Raw genomic sequence first — 20,961 nt, 5'->3', positions numbered from 1 at the left:
CTCACAGAGTTCTCAGCAGAGTAATGTGTTCCTAGCGTTTGTTTTACCTTGTGATTCACCTTGTTCTCCTGTGCCCATCCAGAACCCTCACCTCCCTTGGACTCCCTCGTTATCCCTTCCATGGACCTAGCCCCTACCCTGTACGTCGGCACGACCCCCTCCTCGGAATATCCTTCTCTCCCCGACCCCTCTCAGCAACTGGATTTCCCGCTACTTGAACCCTGGACCGGACCCTGACGACCCCCCTTGGATTATCCCTCTCACCCCTATCCCTCTCCCTATTTGTTATTATTAAATACGCCTTCGGGCTAAATTCTACCTCCCTCTCTGTGTGCCGTCATTTGGTTCTTCCTGTGTAATAGCCTGCCTGTGTACCAAACCCTGCTTTGCCTACCCCCTTCCTGGATTATCTGCCTACCCGTTGACTGCCTACCTGTGTACCGAACCTTACTGAAAGTAAAGACTATTCTATTGGATTTAAGCTTTTGTCTCCGAGTCGTGCGTTTGAGTCCTTTGCCTGAGTATTGTGATGGCAAAAAATGTATTTGTACTATTTTGCTTGAGTCTTGTATGAAATGTGACCCAATGTACTTTGTTATTTTCCATTACGTGACTGAGGAAGAACCAAAAATGATTGCTCCTTCTATTTTACAATAGACAGTGTGTGACCTTGGAACACTCCTAACCACAGGCTGAACGTTGACATAGTGGCTCACAACGCCTACGCTTCTTTCCCAGCTTCTTCCCATTATCAGCAAGCAGGTGCAAGATATGTTTACCCCTAGACCTATGACGTACGAGCATTAGAGTAAAGGACGGTTCTCTCCTCAGCCACGGCATCAGTCTCTGAATCCACACTGTTGGTGAAGGAATGCTGATCTGGCCATAAACAACTTTGTTTAAACTTTGCCTCTGCATTAAAACTCTCAACTGAGACCAGACATCGTTTATTGTTGTTCACTGAAATATTTCCACCACAGTGCTCCAGTCATTACAGGACTTGTACAGTAATTGTATTTTCTGATAGTGTATCAAATACAGCATAAATTGCAGTGACAATGACATCATTAGGCGAACGTGGTCTTAACTGACTGTGGTAAAACAAAAGTCAAATGAAATACAGAGATAATGACTGACTTTGATTACAATGATTTTCTTCTGTTTTATAATCCAAGATAAGGAAGTGATTAAAAAAATACATACAGGTACTGATGCATCTCCTACTATCAGCTTCTCTTCAGTTGGTATTTGTTTATATAAAACACATTTCAGACGCTTCCCAGATGAAGCAATGAGGGCATCGATACTCCCTGGGTGCCTGGTACCCACATGTGACATCACAGTTGTATGATACCATAACAGAGGAGATGGACATTTTTCAACTTAGAAATAGGAAATTATTTAAAAAATAATAATATGATGACTAATTTGCCCTTCATATATGATCCAGCTGTTGTGATTGTTCTGAACACTCGATAAACGGTATTTCTACTATCAACTTAATAAAAAGTATTTCTCTGTCTACTTATCAACTTCTGTTCAGATGGCATTTGTTGATGAAAGATAAACCAAGGCCTCTCTCTGGTTTGAGTCCTCTGTTAGGTAAGAAGCCAGATTGTTTCTTCCACATCAGCGTACACTAGGACTGAGTCTTTACATTCCTGTAACTGCTGTGTCCAAACAACTGTTAAGAGAATTAGGAAGTTGATTTGTTAAACTAAAATGTCCTCATTGTAAATTGTAAATTAAGTTTTATTTTTTATTTCATTTAACCTTTATTTTAGCAGGGTGTCCCATTAAGTTCTCTCTTACAAGGGAGCCATGCATATACATAATTTACAATCATATCATACAAAATTACAACATTATAAAACACAATCAGGAAAAACAATCATATATCTTAACAAAGAGGTCCTCAAAATATGTTTTAAATTGTCTGAGCAGCACCAGAACAACCAACTGTAATGTTACTACAGCAACCAACATATGGATTCTGTCTGATGTCATGCTCATCACTGACCCCTCCCCAGGCCCCTTCGATCATGTGCAGCTCAGTGTAGATATCTTTCAAATAGACTGAATTTCCTTCCGCTGACGTCCCGTCATGTATAACGACATACCTCTCCTTTAAAAAGTATTTCAGTTGGTCTCGGAATGAACACTGCTCTGTTCCTGGTAAAAACAATCATGCACACATTCTTCTATATTACCTATCGTTGTGAGCATTATCAATATTATCATAACTATCATTGTAATACAATTCAAAATTACCACTACGACTGACCAAAACAATGCTGGTTAGAACCAGGGGACCAATCCTGTTGAGATTTTGAATTATCATTATAATTATTGTTGTGAGCATTGTCATTAATGATGATTAATCATGATTTTTTACAATGATAACTTATCATTATCACAGGTGAATGGAATGAGCAGGTGAGCTGTAATACTGACTATCCACCAGCAGGTGAGCTGTAATACTGGCTCTCTACTAGCAGGTCAGTAGGTATTGGATAAGTAAACACAAAATATGATGGACACACCCTCTTGTAAATATTCAAATCATAAGTAATGGTCTGGAAGCAAGGGTGTCTGACCACACGGCTTTATTCAACTCCCAATACCAGGTGTTCCTAGTCCCACCACTAGGTGTCACTGTCATTGTAAGGCAATGCCTGTAAGGCGACAATGGAAACAGCCTGTACATACTCATACAGATCTAATACTGACAGGAACTGTGATTTTGAGACTGAGGGTGTGATTCTTAGTGTATAAAGTCTGGAATGCCTATTTGACGAGATGCGTAAAAGATGGACAAACCAGAATTGTAAGCGTTGTAACTTTAATCTAAAGTATAAGTAACAATGCAAAGTAATACAATCTTTGTCTAAAGGAAATTTCAGGCCTGACTGTGGTATTCTCCTCATGTATACAACACCACAGACACACAGTATCAAACACAATAATTATATTAACCGCAAAAAAAACACACAAGTAGAAACATACCTGTTTGTTCTACTTATCCCTCCTGTCTACAGTCCCCCATCATTGTGACAGAGGCTCGGGTCTCACTGCTCATTGGGTGCTCTAATGGACATATCGGTGTTCTTAAACTGGTGTTCTAGAAGTCTTGGAAGGCTGGTCCATCTCAAACTGATGCAGTAAGACATCAGAGCAGTAATACTGATGGGTGGTCCAGAGGGCAAAAAAAAAAAGAAAAAGAAAAAAAAGAAAATATATATATATATATATATACACACACACACACACACACACACACACACACACACACACACACATATATATATATATATACACACACACACACACACACACACATATATATATATATATATATATACACACACATACATACATACATACATACATACATACATACATAATATATCGCGCTTAGTGACCACAAGGTCCCGGGTTCGATTACAACCGTCGACATATCTTGCATGTCATCCCTCCGCTCTCTCCCATCCTTCCTACTGTCTCTATCCCGAAGCAGAAATGCCCTAAATAAATAAATATATATATATATATATCTATATGATAGTAAGACAGACAGACAGATGGAGTCAAAGTACCAGTTTAATACAGAGCTCTGGGTACAAGCAGTCGGTGAAACTGAAAATTTCAGTTGAACAACAGGAACTTTATGATCAGCCACTTTTGAGGTCAGGGTCATGTCACATGCACAGAGTGATGGAAAAACACTGCTTCAATAGTTTAGACAAGTTCAGCTAAAATCAAGCAGGCTGTTCATATGATTGAGGATGAATGAGGCTTTAAATAAATGGTTGTAAACTATTCCCGCTGGGACCATATATACTGAAATGTATGCACTCACTGCAATGTAAGTCGCTTTGAAATAAAAGCGTCAGCTAAATGGCATATATTATTATATTAAATTAATATTACTCTATGATTAATATTACTCTATGATCTCTATGATGGGGTCAATTCCACAAATCCAAGTCCAATTCAATTCCCTTTCTCTGGGAAATTCCTTCAATTCAAAATCAAGATCGTTCTCTTATAATTCAGGATCAATTAAATTCCAAACTTCAGTCAATTCAAAAAATAGAAATCCCTATTCAATACTCCCCTACCAATTTAGTTTTCTTAATTAGTATGAAGAATCTAATGTGTGCTGAACAAAGATGACAGTGTTCTAACCTTTAACATGGTACGGGATTGTTTGTATTGAATACACTTGTATTGTACTGTGAGTGACAAGTCCGGTCAGTGATTAGGGACCAGTCCAGTAAGTCCAGTAATATGTTGGGAATTTTTTATGTTTGGATTATTCCTTAAATTACAAATAAGTGATGCTTTATCTGATTTTGAGTAAAACAAGTTCATGATCCTTTTTTTCATAAGCAAATTGTTTCTCCAATAAAAACATCACCTCTGTCATTGCAATAAACCGTATCAACTGTTTATTTTAATTTGGACATACATGTGGGCATACGGGTTGGTTGGCACGCTGTCCCTTGGGATAGCCATGGGAGCTACTGTAATATATATAATATAATAATATAATAGTATAGCATGTTAGCCATAGCATAGAAGTAGGAATACAGTCGTAGATAAGAACCACATATAAAACAGAAGGTTACGACCGAGCTGTTTGATGCAGATACAGTATCACATATCAAGCGTGAGGTTTCTGTACAAGCATTTGAATGAGTATTTCAGAAAAAAAACCTGAATTTCAGGTTTATTGTAATCTGAGGTGTGTGTGTGTGTGTGTGTGTGAGAGAGAGACTCTAATCAGATGCTGTATGATACTTCTTGCCTCTGGCTGTAATAGCATATTTCCCACACTAACATTGCACAAAAACAAGTTCATTGACAATCAAAACAATGGAGATCCTCTTCCATGCAAAAAAATAAAATGTAACTAAGTATCCTCATAACCTACATATCCAAATTCCAGTACGGGCGGATAAAACATATTCTCACAAACACAAATTATTGTTATAATTTAGGTCATAAACCAGATGTCTCAACACCATTATAGGCTGTTGAGGAGCTTTAACACTGATACCGCTCTCAAAAACACAACTCTACTGACCTAAATAAGAAGAACTGTGTGTGCGGCATTTGTTTGTGTGTGTGTGTGTGTGAGGGAGGAGGGGCTCAAGTTTGATGAGGTGTGTGCCTGACTGTGATAAAGGGGAGCAAAGTGCTGTTAGCAGGAGTCTAAGCTCTTCATATCCCTCTCTCCACTGGACTCCCAGGTGGAACATAACCAGCCTGACGGATATTGAGGACAGACTGGTACCCTAGTCTCTGGGCCTGTTACCACCTTGACGCTCCACTACAGGTGATCTGTTACCACCTTGACTCTCCACTACAGGTGATCTGAAACATGATTTTATCTCACAGGCACAATCTGTAGTTGATGCTGAATTGTGATGCGTTCAGTTTGTTTGGTCAAAGGAGCGTGCAGGAGCACCTAGTGTCTGGATACAATCTGGTAGAGATGGTATCGTTCAAGTTCAGTTTTGTGATATTATGAACGGTAGACTGTAATCTGTTCCGTGTGATTATTTGGATCAAAGGTTGCGCAAGGTTTCTGGCATTGAGAACATGACAAGGTGAATTGTCTGATTGCGTAACGGTTTTCACCTGTGCAAACTTCACACCTGTTGATTTGTTCCAGAAAGATAATATAGAGATACAATAATAACACTTTATTTTATTATTTAAAGTGTTAACTTCCTACTCCTCAAGACACCCCCCCCACACACAACAATAATATTATTGGGGGCATGGTTGACCTTGAGGTTAGGGAAGCTGGCCAGTAACCCCAAGGTCACTTGTTCAACCCTTGGATGTGAGCCAGTGATATAAAGCGTACACAGTGTGGTGTCAACCTTAATATGTAATTATAACAGAGCATTCCCATTTTTTGATACTAGGATGTACGGACTTCCTGTGGTGTCGTGAGTTTAGAGAGGTGTAACCGAGTTGAGATGGTAAACTCACTCCTTAAGTTAAAATACCCCCACCCGCGCTGTCGAATTGCTAGCTTTTTTAAAGCGTAGCTGATATACATCGAGTATTTGAGGAGATGATCGTGTGTTGGCAGGTCAGAGGTCACAAGTTCGAGGCTCAGTCGGAGCGAGTCGAATTGCGGGGCTACCATTTGCAATAACTTGAGGTCTGTTTCATAAGCAACAACTCAAAATAGTCCTGTCTGAAAAGACGACGTGCATATCGACAAGCAACCATTCCACATCCATGTGCACATGCTGTTCTATCTCTGTGGTTATTATTATTATTATAACATGTAGATACTGTTCTCTGTGGTTATTATTATTATTATTATTATTATTATTATTATAACATGTAGATACTGTTCTCTGTGGTTATTATTATAATTATTATAATAATAATAATTATTATAACATGTAGATACTGTTCTCTCTGTGGTTATTATTATTATTACTACTACTATTATTATTATTACATGTAGATACTGTTCTCTCTGTGGTTATTATTATTATTACTACTACTATTATTATTATTACATGTAGATACTGTTCTCTCTGTGGTTATTATTATTATTACATGTAGATACTGTTCTCTCTGTGGTTATTATTATTATTATTATAACATGTAGATACTGTTCTCTCTGTGGTTATTATTATTATTATTATTACTATTATTATTATAACATGTAGATACTGTTCTCTGTGGTTATTATTATTATAATAACATGTAGATACTGTTCTATCTCTGGTTATCCTATCCTAGTTTGTCTGTCCCATTGTAACCATGGTAACTTTTTGACAGTGCACATTTAAGCCGGCCACATTTTATCCTTCCCATAATTGCTTGTGAGTTATCAGAGTGGACGGAGTCGCACTCTCTGATGTAATAGACAACGTGGTCGACTGTAATGCACTCCTGTTTTGAATGTACAGTGTTGTGCTGTCAGCCGTGATGACATCACAAGGGGGCAAAGTTGTGACCACTTGTGTCATTCTTCTCTGTTTGGTCAGCGCCACAGTGAGTAGCCACAGACCACTGGTCATTCTCATCGATAACAAATTGTTATTTTTATTTGCATTAAAACATTTTGAGCCCATTTTGGGTTCCATAACCGCAGCTTTTGTTCTCTCTCTCAACTCTCAAGTCATGCGGTGCTGCCATTGGTATGAGCATGGAGATGAACTCGTTTGATGACCAGTACGTGGGCTGCCGGGAGGAGATGCTCCAGAAGGTTCTAGAGCCTGGAGGACTGCTGGAGACAGAACTTGAGGCGGACCATGATTACTTAGAGGCCTGGAAGAACGGACGGACGTGCATGACCCCTATCCCCGGGGCCAGCACGGAGCACAACATCGCCGTAGCAACCCTCACCAGCGACTTCAACTTCTACGATAAGTTCAGCTTCGCGGTCTGGACTCAGGGCGGCAACGTTGACATCTACAAGAGCAGCTTCCCCTACAAGTCTCTCCATTTCCTCGTTACGGACGCCTTCCGGCTGTTGAATAAGACTGAGAACTGCTACCAAGGCATCAGCGGCTCTCATACCAACTTTGGGTTGACGGAGACCAACACAACAGTGCGATTAGGACACTATGTCTGGGGGAGCCCATTCATGGAGGCTTTCTGCACCACGGAATACCGCATAAAATCCTGTCTGGCTGTTGACATCGCTTCCTTTTCCTGTCTCAAAGATTTAAGTGTCATCATTCCACCGCACGAGATGTTCAATGTAACGGCCATGGAGGTGTTCCACGACGATGACGACAACATGGTGATCAGGAAGGTTGTGATTTCTCTGACGTCCATCGGAACCTACAAGAAGCATGACTGTTCCTTCCTGGCCAAGTAGGTGAACATTGTGATTTCAGGTGTGTGTGTGTGTGTTTCTGTTGTCACACATTGCAATAATACAATTCTCAACAATCCCAGAGCTTTTCCTACCTACAGGGACATGTCAAATGAACTCCAAACTAAGTTCAGAATCGTCACTTGTATACTTCCTAAATTCAGTGAATTGAAATGGAATTGAACCTAAACCTGATCCAAACTGTATCTTTCTCTTTTTCAGGTCTACACCCGTCCTGTCATCTGCTCCCAGCTCTTTTCCCCAACTGCTGAGCTGCAGCTTAGTGGTGCTGATGGTCACATCATTCAGCCTCACCAAGCGGCACTACTGAAGCTCACTTCTCATTTCCCCAAATGACCACAAGATATTATAAAGCTTGCGGTAGTTCAGGCAGGACACTCTAAGTCAAAACGGCACTGTTGTTCTAAACAAATTGGAAAGATGTGCACCATTTGATATCACATATTGGATATTTGACTCAGAGCCAACTACTGTTATTCTGTGCACATACTATAAATATGATAACAAATTATAATAATCAAAGAGATATTCTAATTTCGCCACGATATGCCATTTAGCAGACGCTTTTATCCAAAGCGACTTACAGTACATTGAGGGAGTGCATACATTTGTTGTCTATACAGTTCCAGCGAGAATTGAACCTGTGACCTAAGTGTCACAATACATCAGGTGAATGAGGCCACTCCCTCAAGTAAAATCAATAAGCTATCGCACACTGACTCAAAACAGGCAGCCCTGCGTCCAGATGTCCCTTCCTTCTCCCCTTCTCTTCCTTGTTTTCCTTCCTTGCAGTTTTGAAATGATTTGGAATACTTGCTTAACGAAATAAAGTTGTGTTAATATTATTATATTGTAATGTCTCACAGTTAAGGATTCTTCTTTTGTTATACATTCACTTTTTCTTTTTTGGCGGATTTTGATTTGTTGATGATTTCAGAGAAAATAAATAAACTTTGTTCAATTCATTCATACTGAAACAACGTTCATGTTTTTTTTTTTTTAAAATTATTTGCAATCAAAAACCTTTCCACTGTTAGTTCATCATGTTGCAAAAAAACCCCTCAACATCCGACTATGACTGTATCCTAATCAATAACCCCCTCAACACCTGACTACAGTATGACAGGGTCCTAATCACCCCCCCCCCCCCCCCCCCCCCCAACACCTGAGTACGATGATGAGTGCTGTTTGTTGAAACAACACCATAAATCAACTGACCTCTTTCTTGGCTGCTTCTCAAGGAAATCTTGTTTCCCAGCAATCTGAGAGGATCTTGAGAAATGCCCGGAGGGTGTGTGTGTGTGTGTGGGCACTGTATGTGTGTGTGGATGTGTGTAGTTATCTGGCATCACTCACGCGTTCCATGATGTGATAGCCAACACTAATAAATACAATAAGAAAACACATTGACCTACAATAACGTTGGCTGGAAACGAGACAAAGGACATTACACAGCTCAAAAAATATAGCAACACACCTTCCTTGAACGATTGATATGTAGGTACTTGTTATTCTGTGTGTGAACAAGGGAGGTGCTTATACAGAGGTGTGATTCTCAGTGACTTGACAGAAAGAGATAGGGAAAGAGAGAGAGAGGAGGAAAGAACGATAGGCAGCAAAGAAAGTGGGTCAGTGAGAGTCAAAGTCAAAGTGGGTTTATAGCTTCCCATCCGGCCCTCTGCTCCTGTTGTTGGACACCCAGGTTCGGAGACAGTTGACCTCTCCAGTTAAACCGCCAACGGGACAGCATGACAGTGGCTGTGTGTGTGACGAGACTCCTTCTCACAGCGCTACTCAGCGCAGCAGCAACGGTGAGTCTGCCTGTCCATCTATCAGCACCTGGTGCCAGTAGTTTAGATGACGGGGGACAAAAACAGTTTGTTGATGTCTGGTTGGTTGGACTGGATAAAGCGCACATACACATTGGTTTGTTGATGACAGGTTGGGAGCAAACCACCAGTCTCCAGGGCCCAGGAGTTCAAAACTTTCGAGATCAGAATGATCCAGATTCATTTTTCCTATCCAGGATCAGATCTATATGGCAGATGTTGAGTAGTATAGGGGAAATCAGCCAGCTTGATCTGATCCTGGATAGCAAAAATGATCATTCTGATCCGGATTAAAATTTTAGAAGTACTGGGCCCTGGAGACTGATGATTTGCTCCCAGTCTGTCATCAACAAAATAATGTGTGTATGCGCTTTTTACAGTCCAATCAAACCACACATCAACAAACTTATTTGTCCCCTGTCAGCGTGTTCACGTGTGAAGCTGATGGTGGACGACTGATAGGCAGAGCAATGGACAGAAATCCATCTCACTTGCCTACAAAAATAACAGCTGGTTATAATGGTAGTTATTATAATGGTAATGGGTTTATACATCTGGGGATGAATTGTGCAATTCAAGACTGGACTGGATATGGTAGGATGGAAGGAGTGGCAGATTTGTTGTGATGCAACGCACCATTTAGTAACCATACTGCATTCCATTCCTCCCCTATGTTTTCTGCTTCCTCAAGCCCAACACATGGAACAATAGCTCGATTGTAAACGTAATCTACAATAGTGATGTAATGACAGCAATGCAGAGTGTGTGTATGTGGAGGGGGATTAGGATTAGGGTTTTCGCCCCCTTTCGGGGACGTCCCTGGCGTGATTGAAAGGTCTTCAGCCGGTCTTGCGAGGGATCGATCCCCCATAACTGTAGTATGTTGTTATCGAGTGAACTTCATTTATACAGCACATTTCATACACAGATGCAATTAATAATAAATACGCTTCACAGAAGAAATAAAGGAAAACAAACAAATGCAGCAGAGAGACTAACGCCACTGTTGATTATGGCGATATCCAGGTACTGTGTAGTGACAAGTACAGGGAGTGACAGTGAGATTACATGTTTTTCTTAAAACATAATTATGAGAAATGTATATCCAGTGTGTGTGTACAGAATTCATAATCTATTGTTATAACACTCTGTTAATTATCACACGTATGATACTGAGTGAAGACGATTCCTTTTGATCTCATTCTCCTCACAGCTGGAGAAAGTAGAAGACAAGAATGTGGATGTGGAGGTAAACATCAACTACAGGAGTAGAGGCTTCTGGAGGTGGAAATCGGAGGACGGGCTCATTGTGATGCACGGAATAAAATGAGGAACAGTATTGAACACGTGTTTGATCTCATTCCATTCATTACAATGAGCCCCTCCTCTGATCTCTGCCTCCACTGACAGCACCCAAATACACAACTACAAAAAGTGTTTGAAGATGAAATGTCATGATGTGAGGGTGCTAAGTGTCTGGTGTGGTCCCCAGTCGATCCAGCCCGGCAACGCCATGACCATGGAGATGACGGTTTTGGATGACCAGTATGTGGGATGCAGGGAGAAGATGCTTCAGAAGGTTCTAGAACCCAGGGGGCTGCTGGAGGCGGAGCTACAGATGAACCCAGAGTTCCGCGAGGCCTGGGAGGAGGGCAGGAAGTGTAACAAGACCATTCCAGGAGGCAGGTGGGCGGAGCGCATTTTATAGTTACACTAATCAATAATAATAACAATAATAAGAAATGTGCCAAGGGTGAATAAAGTCGCCCAAATTCTCAACATTCTAGGGTGCCAAGGGTGACTATTCAGCAAAAATGCATAAATTATGATGCTTCACTTTGAAGCCAATCAAAGTATTATTGCTAGGTAAATACTACTTAACACTCGGCATGAGATGTATAAACATGAATAATGCCATTTATTAAGGATGTATAAACATGAATAATGCCATTTATTAAGGATGTATAAACGTGAATAACAGAGTGTCACCTGCAGGTGGGAGCACGGGGTGGCGCTCGCCGCCTACACCAGCGACTACGTCTTCCATGAGCTCTTCAACGACGCCGTGATGTCACTGGCCACCAACCACACCCTCTACGAGAGCGACTTCCTGTTCAAGAGCCTTCACTTCCTGCTGACGGACCTGGTGGGTCTCCTGGGCCGTGGCGGCGGCGGGGATCAGAAGTGTCAGGCTGTGGACAGCGGGAGCCACACCAACCTGACGCAGACACACGTAGGCGACGTGGTACGGCTGGGACACTTTGCCTGGGGCGAGCCCAACCTGTCCCGACCGCCGTGCAACACGCTGTTCAACATCCGGACCTGCCACGCAGCGCTGGTCCACGAGTACTCCTGCCACCAGAACGTCTACCTCCTCATCCCCCCCTCGGAGATGTTCACCGTCCGGGTGGTGTCGCCCAGGGACAAGGGCAGGGTGTACATCGCTCTGGCCTCGGAGGGAACCTACACCAAGCAGGAATGCCTCCACTTTAGAAGGTAAGGTCCCTGAGAACACTGTGCTGCATGCAGGGGAGGCTGGTGGAAGGAGGGATAATTGTAATGCGTGGAAAAGTGAGAGAAATCAGAGGAATGGTATCAAACGCACGTGTTTGATACCATTCCTCTGATTTCTCTCACCTGCAGCCATCTCTGCACACATCTGTCCTGGGTGCTGCCCTTATCTTGATTGACTTATTATTATTGATTGTTTTTAGTACTTTATTGCCTTATTAGTACTTTACTGCCTTATTGCCTTTTGTGTTTTTGTTGTTTTTCTCTTTTATTCCCATCTTTATATTTAAATTGCACTGTAACAAGCATCTCATTGTACCATTTACATCTGTATCCTGTGCATATGATGCATAATCTCTCTCTCTTTATCTCTCCCCCCCTCTCCCTCCTCAGGGCCGCCCTCTCCTCCAACCCTCCATACATGGCGGCCACTATTGGTGTGGTGGTGACTCTCCTGGTTGTTCTGCTGTGTCTGGCTGTGGCTCTCTCTGTCTCCAATTACAAGCCTGTGTGCTGCTCTGGGTAAAACACATGCGTGCACACGCGCGCGCACAAACGTACAGTTTAAATGCATCGCAGTTTAAGCTTTTGCTGTGAAGTAGCCAACCTTTAAATTAATTGTATATACAGTGCCGTCCATACAGTAAGTATTGGAAAGAGGAAGCATGTTTTTTATCTCTATACTCCAACAGTTTGGATTTGAAATTAAACAATTACTATGTGGTCAAAGTATAGATTCTCAGCTTTAATTCTGTGTTTTTGTCTTTTAGATTGGTTTCACCATTTAGAAAGTAACTTTTTTAAACATACTCCCCCTATTTCAGAGCTCCAAATGTATTAGAAAAAGTAATATCATTCATGTTTAGTATTTGGTTGACGACAATCCTTTGCATGTAATAACTGTCTGAAGTCTGCGACCCATTGACCCCACCAAACACTGGATATCTTTTCTGGTGATGCTCTGCCAGGCCTGTACTGCAGCCATCTTCAGTTGTTGTTTGTTTTTAGTTGTTTTTGCGTTAAGTTCCCTCATCAGCAAATCAAATGCATGTTAAATTGGATTTAAATTTGAAGATTGACTTGGCCACTCTAGAACTTTCCACTTTTTGGTCCTGGAACACTCCCAAGTTGCTATATAAGTATGTTTGGGGTCATTGTCTTGCTGTATGATGAAGCACCGTCCAATGAAATTGGAAGCATTTGCTTTTACTTGAGCACATGTGTTTCTGTACACTTCATAATTCATGATGCTGCTGCCAGCAGTTACATTATCAAGGAAGACAAGTGAGCCAGTTCTATAAACACCCCTCCACCATATTTCACAGATGATTTTATGACCAGATTTTGTGCAGTTCCTTTTTTGTTATTGTTATTTGTATCATTATTGTCATGAAGGAAGAGGTATTATCGAACTTATTAAAGTTTATCAAACTTAACTTACATTGAAATGTGTATTGTACTGTATGCAGCACTGTGGGTTGGCCAACTCTTGAATGAACTTGTGTTTTTGTTCATGACTCATTGTGGTCTGTTGTTTTTATCATGACTCACGCCCTCTGAACCCATGAATCACTGGGCTCTATGGAGCTGTACTGGCCCTCAGCCAACACAGCCAAAAGAGAATGTGAGTGAGAGACGGTGAGACGGGGTGGAGGAGAGAGAGAGAGAGAGAGAGAGAGGGAGGGAGGGAGGGAGGGAAGCGGAGGAGAGGGACGGAGGGAGAGGGGAGCGCAAGAGCGAGGGAGAGGGTGAAGGAGAAAGAGGGGGAGGGAGAGTGAGCGAGAGAGGGATGGGGAGAGAGAGAGAGAGAGGGAGGGAGGGAAGCGGAGGAGAGGGACAGAGGGAGAGAGGGGAGCGCAAGAGCGAGGGAGAGGGTGAAGGAGAAAGAGGGGGGGAGAGAGGGATGGGGAGAGAGAGCGCAAGCAAGCAAACTCCAGTGCTACAAAACAGGGAGAACCCAAGACATATTATTTCCTCCCGCTCTTAAGAGGAAGGAAGAGGAGTTGCTATGGGTGATACGGCGCTTGTTTTCTCTCAGTCGGCGGTCCCTAGGGAGTGAGAGGGGAAGTATGTTCAGAAATTCCAACGCCCTTATGTTGTAGTTCATAACACAGATTTTGCCTCAGTCTGTGCTTTTCTTCAGGAGGACGACCACGCCACAGGACTCTGAAGGTAGGCCCTGCTGTGTATCTGGATCTAGTCCTTTTAATCACTGTCACCCCCCCCCCCCTCCCCCCTGGCATTGTCTCAAATCATGTTTGTTAGATTGTAGTTGTCTGTAATCTTCCTGTGTACTTCAAGGGGGCAATCTGGGATTGGTACATACTGTTTTTTTTTCTTTGTGTTTTTCTTTTTTCTTTTCTTTTTTTTTTCTTTTTTTTTAAACTTTTGAATGCTAATGATATGACGCCATTGATTTAGACTATAACTTGCTGAAAATGCCTCATGAGCTTCGTTAAACTGTCACTGAATAGCTTCAAAACATAAAGTTATAGTTTTGAAGGGTCAGTCCTTTCGTCAGTAGCTCAGTCTATGCATTTGAGAGCAGTTATATTTCTCCAGCCCCATCCCTCAGCTGTTTATGGAAAAAAGCTGTGTGACCGCTTTGTTGTTGTTTAAATCCCAGATGGCCTCTTTAAGCCGTCTCATGGAGTGAATTACTCTCATATGAACTTTGAAGAAGTCCTGACATTTTGTGCTTCTCTCTGCCCAGTCGCAACCTCTAACTCAGGGGTTGCCAAAGTTTTTAGTCTTGCGACCCCAAATAGACGATCACATCAATAATTTCCCATGACCCCAACAACTTGATTTCAGGCTCTGCCAAAACAAAAAAATGACATCCAAGTGTATTCTAATTGCCTAAGATGCTCTCATTGGTTTGATTTGAACCCCAAAACACTGATATGGTTTGTTTTGTTGTGAGAGATTTTCTCAGGGGACCCCAATTTGGGATCAGAGGACCCAACTTGGGGTCCAGACCCCAAGTTGGTAACTGCTGCTCCAACTACTTTAGCTTGGGACACTTGTATAGATCTGGAAACATTGGGTGGATAAACTGTAGGCAAGGTGGAACTCATGCCATCTTAATTATACCTATCCAGTCCTTTCAGATCTGTACTGATGGGACTGGTGTCAAGGGTGTACAACAAGGAGTTACTGCATCCCAATTCCTCATCATTTTCCCTGAAGTAAAAATATATGATTGGTGTAGCAGCCCAATTACACCAATCCCAATGCTTTTAAATCTGTGTAGGGCTGTGGACAAGTGTTCACTCCAGGTTAAAGGATGGAGAATTGGGTTAGTTCAGTTCAGGACATTACAGTGGTCTCACTCATCTCATTTGTTGCCCATCCAGACCAGAAGAGGGCGACATTGCTGGGACGATGCGAGGTCAGAGAGAGAGGATGCTCCTGTTGCTTCTCATTGCTGCCCTCTCACACAGGGTAGGTGTTGAATCTCTCCCAAAATGGGTGTAATGATTGAACAAGACATTAATACCCTATACTTATATGTTGTTTTATCCAGTTCGATACAGTCATTGTCAGTATGTTTTTGGCATTTGTTTTTGTTTTGTACCCCTCTGAATCTCTCTGAGACCAAACAACTGCTATTAGAGGTTTTATGGTATGTCTGAATCTGCTTCACACAGGTGGCTGCTGAGACCAAACAACTGCTATTAAAGGTTTTATGGTATCTATCAATTTGCTTCACAAAGGTGGCTGCTGAGACCAAACAACTGCTATTAGAGGTTTTACGGTATCTCCATGAATCTGCCTCATATCGATGGCCACTGAGACCAAACAACTGCTATTAGAGGTTTTACGGTATCTTCATGAATCTGCCTCATATCGATGGCCACTGAGACCAAACAACTGCTATTAGAGGTTTTACGGTATCTCCATGAATCTGCCTCATATCGATGGCCACTGAGACCAAACAACTGCTATTAGAGGTTTTACGGTATCTTCATGAATCTGCCTCATATCGATGGCCACTGAGACCAAACAACTGCTATTAGAGGTTTTACGGTATCTCCATGAATCTGCCTCATATCGATGGCCACTGAGACCAAACAACTGCTATTAGAGGTTTTACGGTATCTCCATGAATCTGCCTCATATCGATGGCCACTGAGACCAAACAACTGCTATTAGAGGTTTTACGGTATCTCCATGAATCTGCCTCATATCGATGGCCACTGAGACCAAACAACTGCTATTAGAGGTTTTACGGTATCTCCATGAATCTGCCTCACAGGTGGCTGCTGATAAAGAAATAAAAATGGACATGGCCACCAACGCTGTGGATAACCAGTACACTGATTGTCGGGAGGAGATGCTAAAGAAGGTAACATGTAAGAAGTCATTCATCTCTGCTGTTATATCTCTGAAGACTATCACCGCTTTAAGCAGTTGTCATCCAGGGGAGGCTGGTGGAGGCAGAAATCGGTGGACCGGCTCATTGTAATGCATGGAACAGAATGAGGAATGGTATCAAACACGTGTGTGCATTACAATAAGCCCGTCCTCCGATTTCTACCTCCACCAGCCTCCCCTGTTGTCATCTCTGGCTGACTTCATGGTAGTGTGTTTATAGTGTCCTGCTGTGTGTCAATGTCTGATATTTTCATGATTTCGAGAAACCGCTTTCCCCTCGAGGGATACTGAAGTTTTGTCCTTTTACTAAGGTGGTGACTGGGGATCTGCTGAAGGCAGAGCTGAATGCCAACAAGGACTTCAGCACGGCCTGGGATAAAAGTTCTTGTAAGGAAATGAAGACCATCACAGGAGGGACCATGAATCACACGACATCGCTGGTGACGTACGCAAATGACAGAAACTTCCGGAAGTTATTCAACAACGCCGTGGAGACCCTGGGCGGGAGCGAGAGTGTCTACAAAAAGGACTTCCTATTCAAGTCCTTCCACTTCCTGCTGACAGACGCCATGCACCTGTTGAACAATGGGTCTTGCCAGACCGTGTTCCGAGGCTCGTCCCAACAGTACCAGGCAGACATGGGGTCAACGGTGAGGTTTGGACGGTTCACCGGGGTGACGGCGAAACGTTCTGACTCGATAGAGGCTGCTACTGATGAAGGCGGGACTCTTTTCAAAATCACTTCCTGTTCTGCTGTCAACATAGAGCCGTACACCTGTTACGCGGAGTACATGGGGATGCTGCTGTCTCCTGCTGAGGTGTTTACGGTGGAAAAAGTGAAGAAAATCACTGATCCTGATGAATACACTGAGATCGTTCTGACAAGCTCACGGATTCACAGCAACCATGAATGCTACCTGATACCCAAGTAAGGCTAGGCTAGGAATACTACAGTACAATGGGTTGGGACTTATGTACAGTCTAAAATCCACTTGACTTACTTCAAGTGGATTTCAGATTTTATGATCAAAATCTACAGCTAGTTATCCTTTTGGAAATACAAACCTTTCTCTCTCTCTCTCTCTCTCTCTCTCTCTCTCTCTCTCCAGAGCTACAACTCCGACCCCAAAAGGCTCCTCCCCTCCGTTGCTTGGCAGCAGTGTGTTCCTGCTGGTAGCTGTACATCTCTCCGTCTCCCTGGGAATCAAGACTGGTCATCTCTGAAGCATTCTTTCACACACACACACACACACACACACACACACACACACACACACACACACACACACACACACACACATTTTATATGGAGTCGCTGTAATGTTTTTTTACCACTGTTTTGATTGAAGATCTCCTATGATGATGGAAGCCTGGTGCCTGTATGACGGAGGAGAAGCCAGTCATCCTGTTATTGTTGGCAAGGCTGGGGGATACAGTGATATGATGCATCACTAGGATGTACCTCCCTCCTCACTATACTCACTTCCTGTCACCTGTGAGCTCCACTTCCTGTAAGCTCCAAATAAATATGGATTCTGTTGGACATCTTGGTTACAGACTTCTGCCTGCCTGTGTATGATGTGCTTAGTGTGTGCCTGTGTGCGTGTCTGTGCGTGTGTGCGTGTGGTGCTTCCCCAGGAGGAAGGATCAGTGAAAAGATGCAGTGGCAGCAGTTTCGGTTGGATGTCTCTTTCTGTTTAGTACAGGCTCATTTTGGCAACCAAATGTGAATGTGAACATAGAGTTAGAATGGAAAGTCAGTATGGGGAGTAATTTCAGTCCCACAATTTGCGCAGGTGGGAGAGCACACACACACACAGAGTTCAGAGTGAGTTGAGAGCTCAGAGAAAAATGTTCTGTGGCCAGAACGTGAAACTGAGAGAAAGAAATCAGAAAGAAAGTGTCAGTCATGGGTCTCTCTGCTCAAGGTTACAGTTTGCCTATACTGGCTCGAAATGCATCCGCGCCCACTCTATGTAACAATGTGCATATCTATAATGATATGTTATTAAAATATGCCTCATTGACCAATCATACCACTGCTGCTTTGTTACAATGCCAATGATTGGCTAGCTACATAGAAGGAAGGACCCATAGAACCTGAAGTGTTTACGTCCCTAGGTAGCCAATCAACATGATGCACCATGCAGACTCCCATGGAGAGACTCCATCTCAGGTAAGAAAGCACACACATGCACACACACACACACTATTTCAGTGTTATTGACTGATATGATCTGCCTGAGCCAGAGATGGATTGCGAGGCGGCTGCTGGCTGTTGACCATGATGTCTTCATTGTGTATAAAATAGTTTGTGAAAAATGATTACATTTATTGCAAGGACATTTCAGAAAAAACACACATGCACAACCACACACACACACACACACCCATATGTACCTAACACACAATGGTGGAGGCAGGCTGGAGTGTGATCAAGATGTCCAATAGAATACAACGTTTTTAGGATATTACAGGAAGTTAAGCTCACAGGCGACAGGAAGTAGAGCTCCCAGGAGGGGTATTAATTCAACACACGCCTTGCCAACGATGACAGGGCATGTGTGTGTACCAAGCAACGGAGGGGAGGAGCCTTTAGGGGTCAGAGCTGAAGGGGTGGTGGGAAACCAGCAGAGAGAGAGAGAAATAAATGTAGGTAATTGAAAATCCACTGGACACGGACCTTCTAAACAGACTTATACACCATCTAAGTGGGTAGATTTGTGTATTTAGTTCAGGGCACACTTGAAAAAGAGCCCTGGGTCTTAAGGTGATTTCCCTCATAAATAAAGGTAATTTTATTTATTTTTTTAATACAAAAGTCTATAGTTGTTGCAATGTCCCAACCCCTTGTTCTGTAGTGTTCCTAGTTGAGCCTTACCTGGGAAACAGGTAATAGTCATGGTTACTGTGAATCTGTGAGCTTGTCAGAACGATGGTGTAATCGCCATCATCAGGATCAGAGATTTTCTTTACTTCCTCCACCTTAAACACCTCAGCAGGAGACAGCAGAATCCCGATGATCTCCGCCTGGCAGGCGTACGCCTCAATGTTGACAGCAGAACAGGAAGTGATGTTGAAAATATATGGCTGGTTAAAACAACTGAATTATGAGGTATAAATGGCTGGGTCAAAATGTATATGTTTCTAATGTTTTTTGCTTTATTTAATGCATGTTAAGACATCAACCAGTCAATGAAACATTTTGAACAATGTCAGTTCAATCAAAAAACGTCTACAACATTTGACAGACAGGCCATTGATTATCTTCATACATTCATTAATATCTGCAAAAATGTCTAGCATCATTTTAACATCAAATGTTCAGCTCCATATCATAAAAAAAACAAGGTCTTCTTCAGCCATGAATACATTTGTGGAGTGAGATCCAAACGACTTTGGGCCATGAAGCTAAAACGAGGAGCTGAACACGGTGTCCATTGAAGCAGCACGACATGAAACACAGACAAACTATAGTCCTGCATTTGTGCTGCTTCTACAGACTACCTAGTCCTGCATACAGACTAACTAGTCCTGAATACACACTAACTAGTCCTGCATACAGTCTAACTAGTACAGTAGTACTGCAAATATAGACAAACTAGTACAGTAGAATACAGAAACTGTTTAGAACATATCAAATTACTTCACTTAGCATCCTAGTCCGATATCTCTTGGCATTCACAGATGAAGTCTGTGATTCTTTGGCAGAAAGACACACTATATTATGGTGTTGCTGTACATTCGAGAGAGACAGGGAGAGAGAGAGAGGCAAGTACAAAGAGAAAGAGAGAGAGATATTATGAATGGTGTTTCCTAATGGAATCAGCAGAATGGAATGTGGATAACAGACTTTCACCAGTGGAGGCTGGTGGAGGTAGAACAGGCTTGTTGTAGTGCATGGAACAGAATGAGGAACGGGTATGGTACATACCACTTGATACCATTCCTCATTCCATTCCATGATTTACAATGAGTCCGTCCTCTGATTTCTACCTCCACTAGCCTCCCCTGGCTTCCACGTGCATCACTGTGTTTGAATACAACACCACTGTCAATCTCCTCAGTATACTGTGCAGTACATTGTTATTTGTCCTTATGCAGTCCACTGAGGCACACACACACACACACACACACACACACACACACACACACACACACACACACACACACACACACACACACACACACACACACACACACACACACACACACACACACACACACACACACACACACGGCTAGGCCTGGCCGCCACTCCTCAAGTGTCACCTAGCTGGTCTGCTGAGTCATGTAGGCAGATGAACACCGTAGACAGACTGAGCTGTGGGGAACGCCGCTGAAGACTGAAGGCGGTCTTGT

At 42.6% G+C, this 20,961-nt stretch overlaps 3 protein-coding genes across 8 annotated transcripts; all 3 read left to right on the top strand.

Annotated features, from left to right (window-relative positions):
- Positions 1–5,204: 5,204 nt before the first annotated feature.
- On the top strand, positions 5,205–8,851 carry LOC310821180 (ecto-ADP-ribosyltransferase 5-like). 4 transcript variants are annotated; one of them, XM_083693116.1, is made up of 4 exons: positions 5,205–5,374; positions 6,948–7,032; positions 7,160–7,860; positions 8,084–8,851. In XM_083693116.1, exons 2-4 carry the CDS (start codon positions 6,967–6,969, stop codon positions 8,190–8,192), a joined length of 876 nt encoding a protein of 291 aa, XP_083549242.1. In that variant the 5' UTR covers positions 5,205–5,374; positions 6,948–6,966; the 3' UTR covers positions 8,193–8,851. The 4 variants fall into 4 exon arrangements, with proteins under 4 accessions (XP_083549242.1, XP_083549243.1, XP_083549244.1 ...); XM_083693117.1 differs by having other exon boundaries at positions 5,218–5,341; XM_083693118.1 differs by lacking the exon at positions 5,205–5,374 and having other exon boundaries at positions 6,565–7,032; positions 7,160–7,883.
- A 549-nt stretch (positions 8,852–9,400) lies between these two features.
- Positions 9,401–13,664, top strand: LOC310821179 (ecto-ADP-ribosyltransferase 5-like). 2 transcript variants are annotated; one of them, XM_083693113.1, is made up of 5 exons: positions 9,404–9,693; positions 10,925–10,960; positions 11,204–11,397; positions 11,707–12,207; positions 12,616–13,664. In XM_083693113.1, exons 1-5 carry the CDS (start codon positions 9,631–9,633, stop codon positions 12,746–12,748), a joined length of 927 nt encoding a protein of 308 aa, XP_083549239.1. In that variant the 5' UTR covers positions 9,404–9,630; the 3' UTR covers positions 12,749–13,664. The 2 variants fall into 2 exon arrangements, with proteins under 2 accessions (XP_083549240.1, XP_083549239.1); XM_083693114.1 differs by lacking the exon at positions 10,925–10,960 and having other exon boundaries at positions 9,401–9,693.
- A 490-nt stretch (positions 13,665–14,154) lies between these two features.
- LOC310821181 (T-cell ecto-ADP-ribosyltransferase 2-like) lies at positions 14,155–18,142 on the top strand. Of its 2 annotated transcripts, XM_083693120.1 has the most exons (5): positions 14,155–14,394; positions 15,579–15,666; positions 16,481–16,570; positions 16,911–17,527; positions 17,709–18,142. In XM_083693120.1, the coding sequence occupies exons 2-5, from the start codon at positions 15,607–15,609 to the stop codon at positions 17,821–17,823; spliced, it is 882 nt and encodes a 293-aa protein (XP_083549246.1). In that variant the 5' UTR covers positions 14,155–14,394; positions 15,579–15,606; the 3' UTR covers positions 17,824–18,142. The 2 variants fall into 2 exon arrangements, with proteins under 2 accessions (XP_083549246.1, XP_083549245.1); XM_083693119.1 differs by lacking the exons at positions 14,155–14,394; positions 15,579–15,666 and having other exon boundaries at positions 15,681–16,570.
- The last annotated feature ends 2,819 nt before the right edge of the window (positions 18,143–20,961 follow it).

The sequence above is a fragment of the Argentina silus genome, assembly GCF_951799395.1.
Source record: "Argentina silus genome assembly, chromosome: 21".
Classification (NCBI taxonomy): Eukaryota; Metazoa; Chordata; class Actinopteri; order Argentiniformes; family Argentinidae; genus Argentina; species Argentina silus.
The sequence above is the reverse complement of the archived record's forward strand: the minus strand, read 5'-3'. Positions and strand labels throughout refer to the sequence as shown.

Excerpts from the sequence above, each read along its gene's own strand:
- LOC310821180 (XM_083693115.1), top strand. The coding sequence starts at position 6,940 with ATGTACAGTGTTGTGCTGTCAGCCGTGATGACATCACAAGGGGGCAAA. Across the intron at positions 7,033-7,159 it reads TCTGTTTGGTCAGCGCCACA|TCATGCGGTGCTGCCATTGG; the intron begins GTGAGTAGCCAC and ends TCAACTCTCAAG. Across the intron at positions 7,861-8,083 it reads GACTGTTCCTTCCTGGCCAA|GTCTACACCCGTCCTGTCAT; the intron begins GTAGGTGAACAT and ends TCTCTTTTTCAG.
- LOC310821179 (XM_083693113.1), top strand. The coding sequence starts at position 9,631 with ATGACAGTGGCTGTGTGTGTGACGAGACTCCTTCTCACAGCGCTACTC. Across the intron at positions 9,694-10,924 it reads TACTCAGCGCAGCAGCAACG|CTGGAGAAAGTAGAAGACAA; the intron begins GTGAGTCTGCCT and ends TTCTCCTCACAG. Across the intron at positions 10,961-11,203 it reads ACAAGAATGTGGATGTGGAG|TCGATCCAGCCCGGCAACGC; the intron begins GTAAACATCAAC and ends TGTGGTCCCCAG.
- LOC310821181 (XM_083693119.1), top strand. The coding sequence starts at position 16,415 with ATGGCCACTGAGACCAAACAACTGCTATTAGAGGTTTTACGGTATCTC. Across the intron at positions 16,571-16,910 it reads GGGAGGAGATGCTAAAGAAG|GTGGTGACTGGGGATCTGCT; the intron begins GTAACATGTAAG and ends CCTTTTACTAAG. Across the intron at positions 17,528-17,708 it reads GAATGCTACCTGATACCCAA|AGCTACAACTCCGACCCCAA; the intron begins GTAAGGCTAGGC and ends CTCTCTCTCCAG.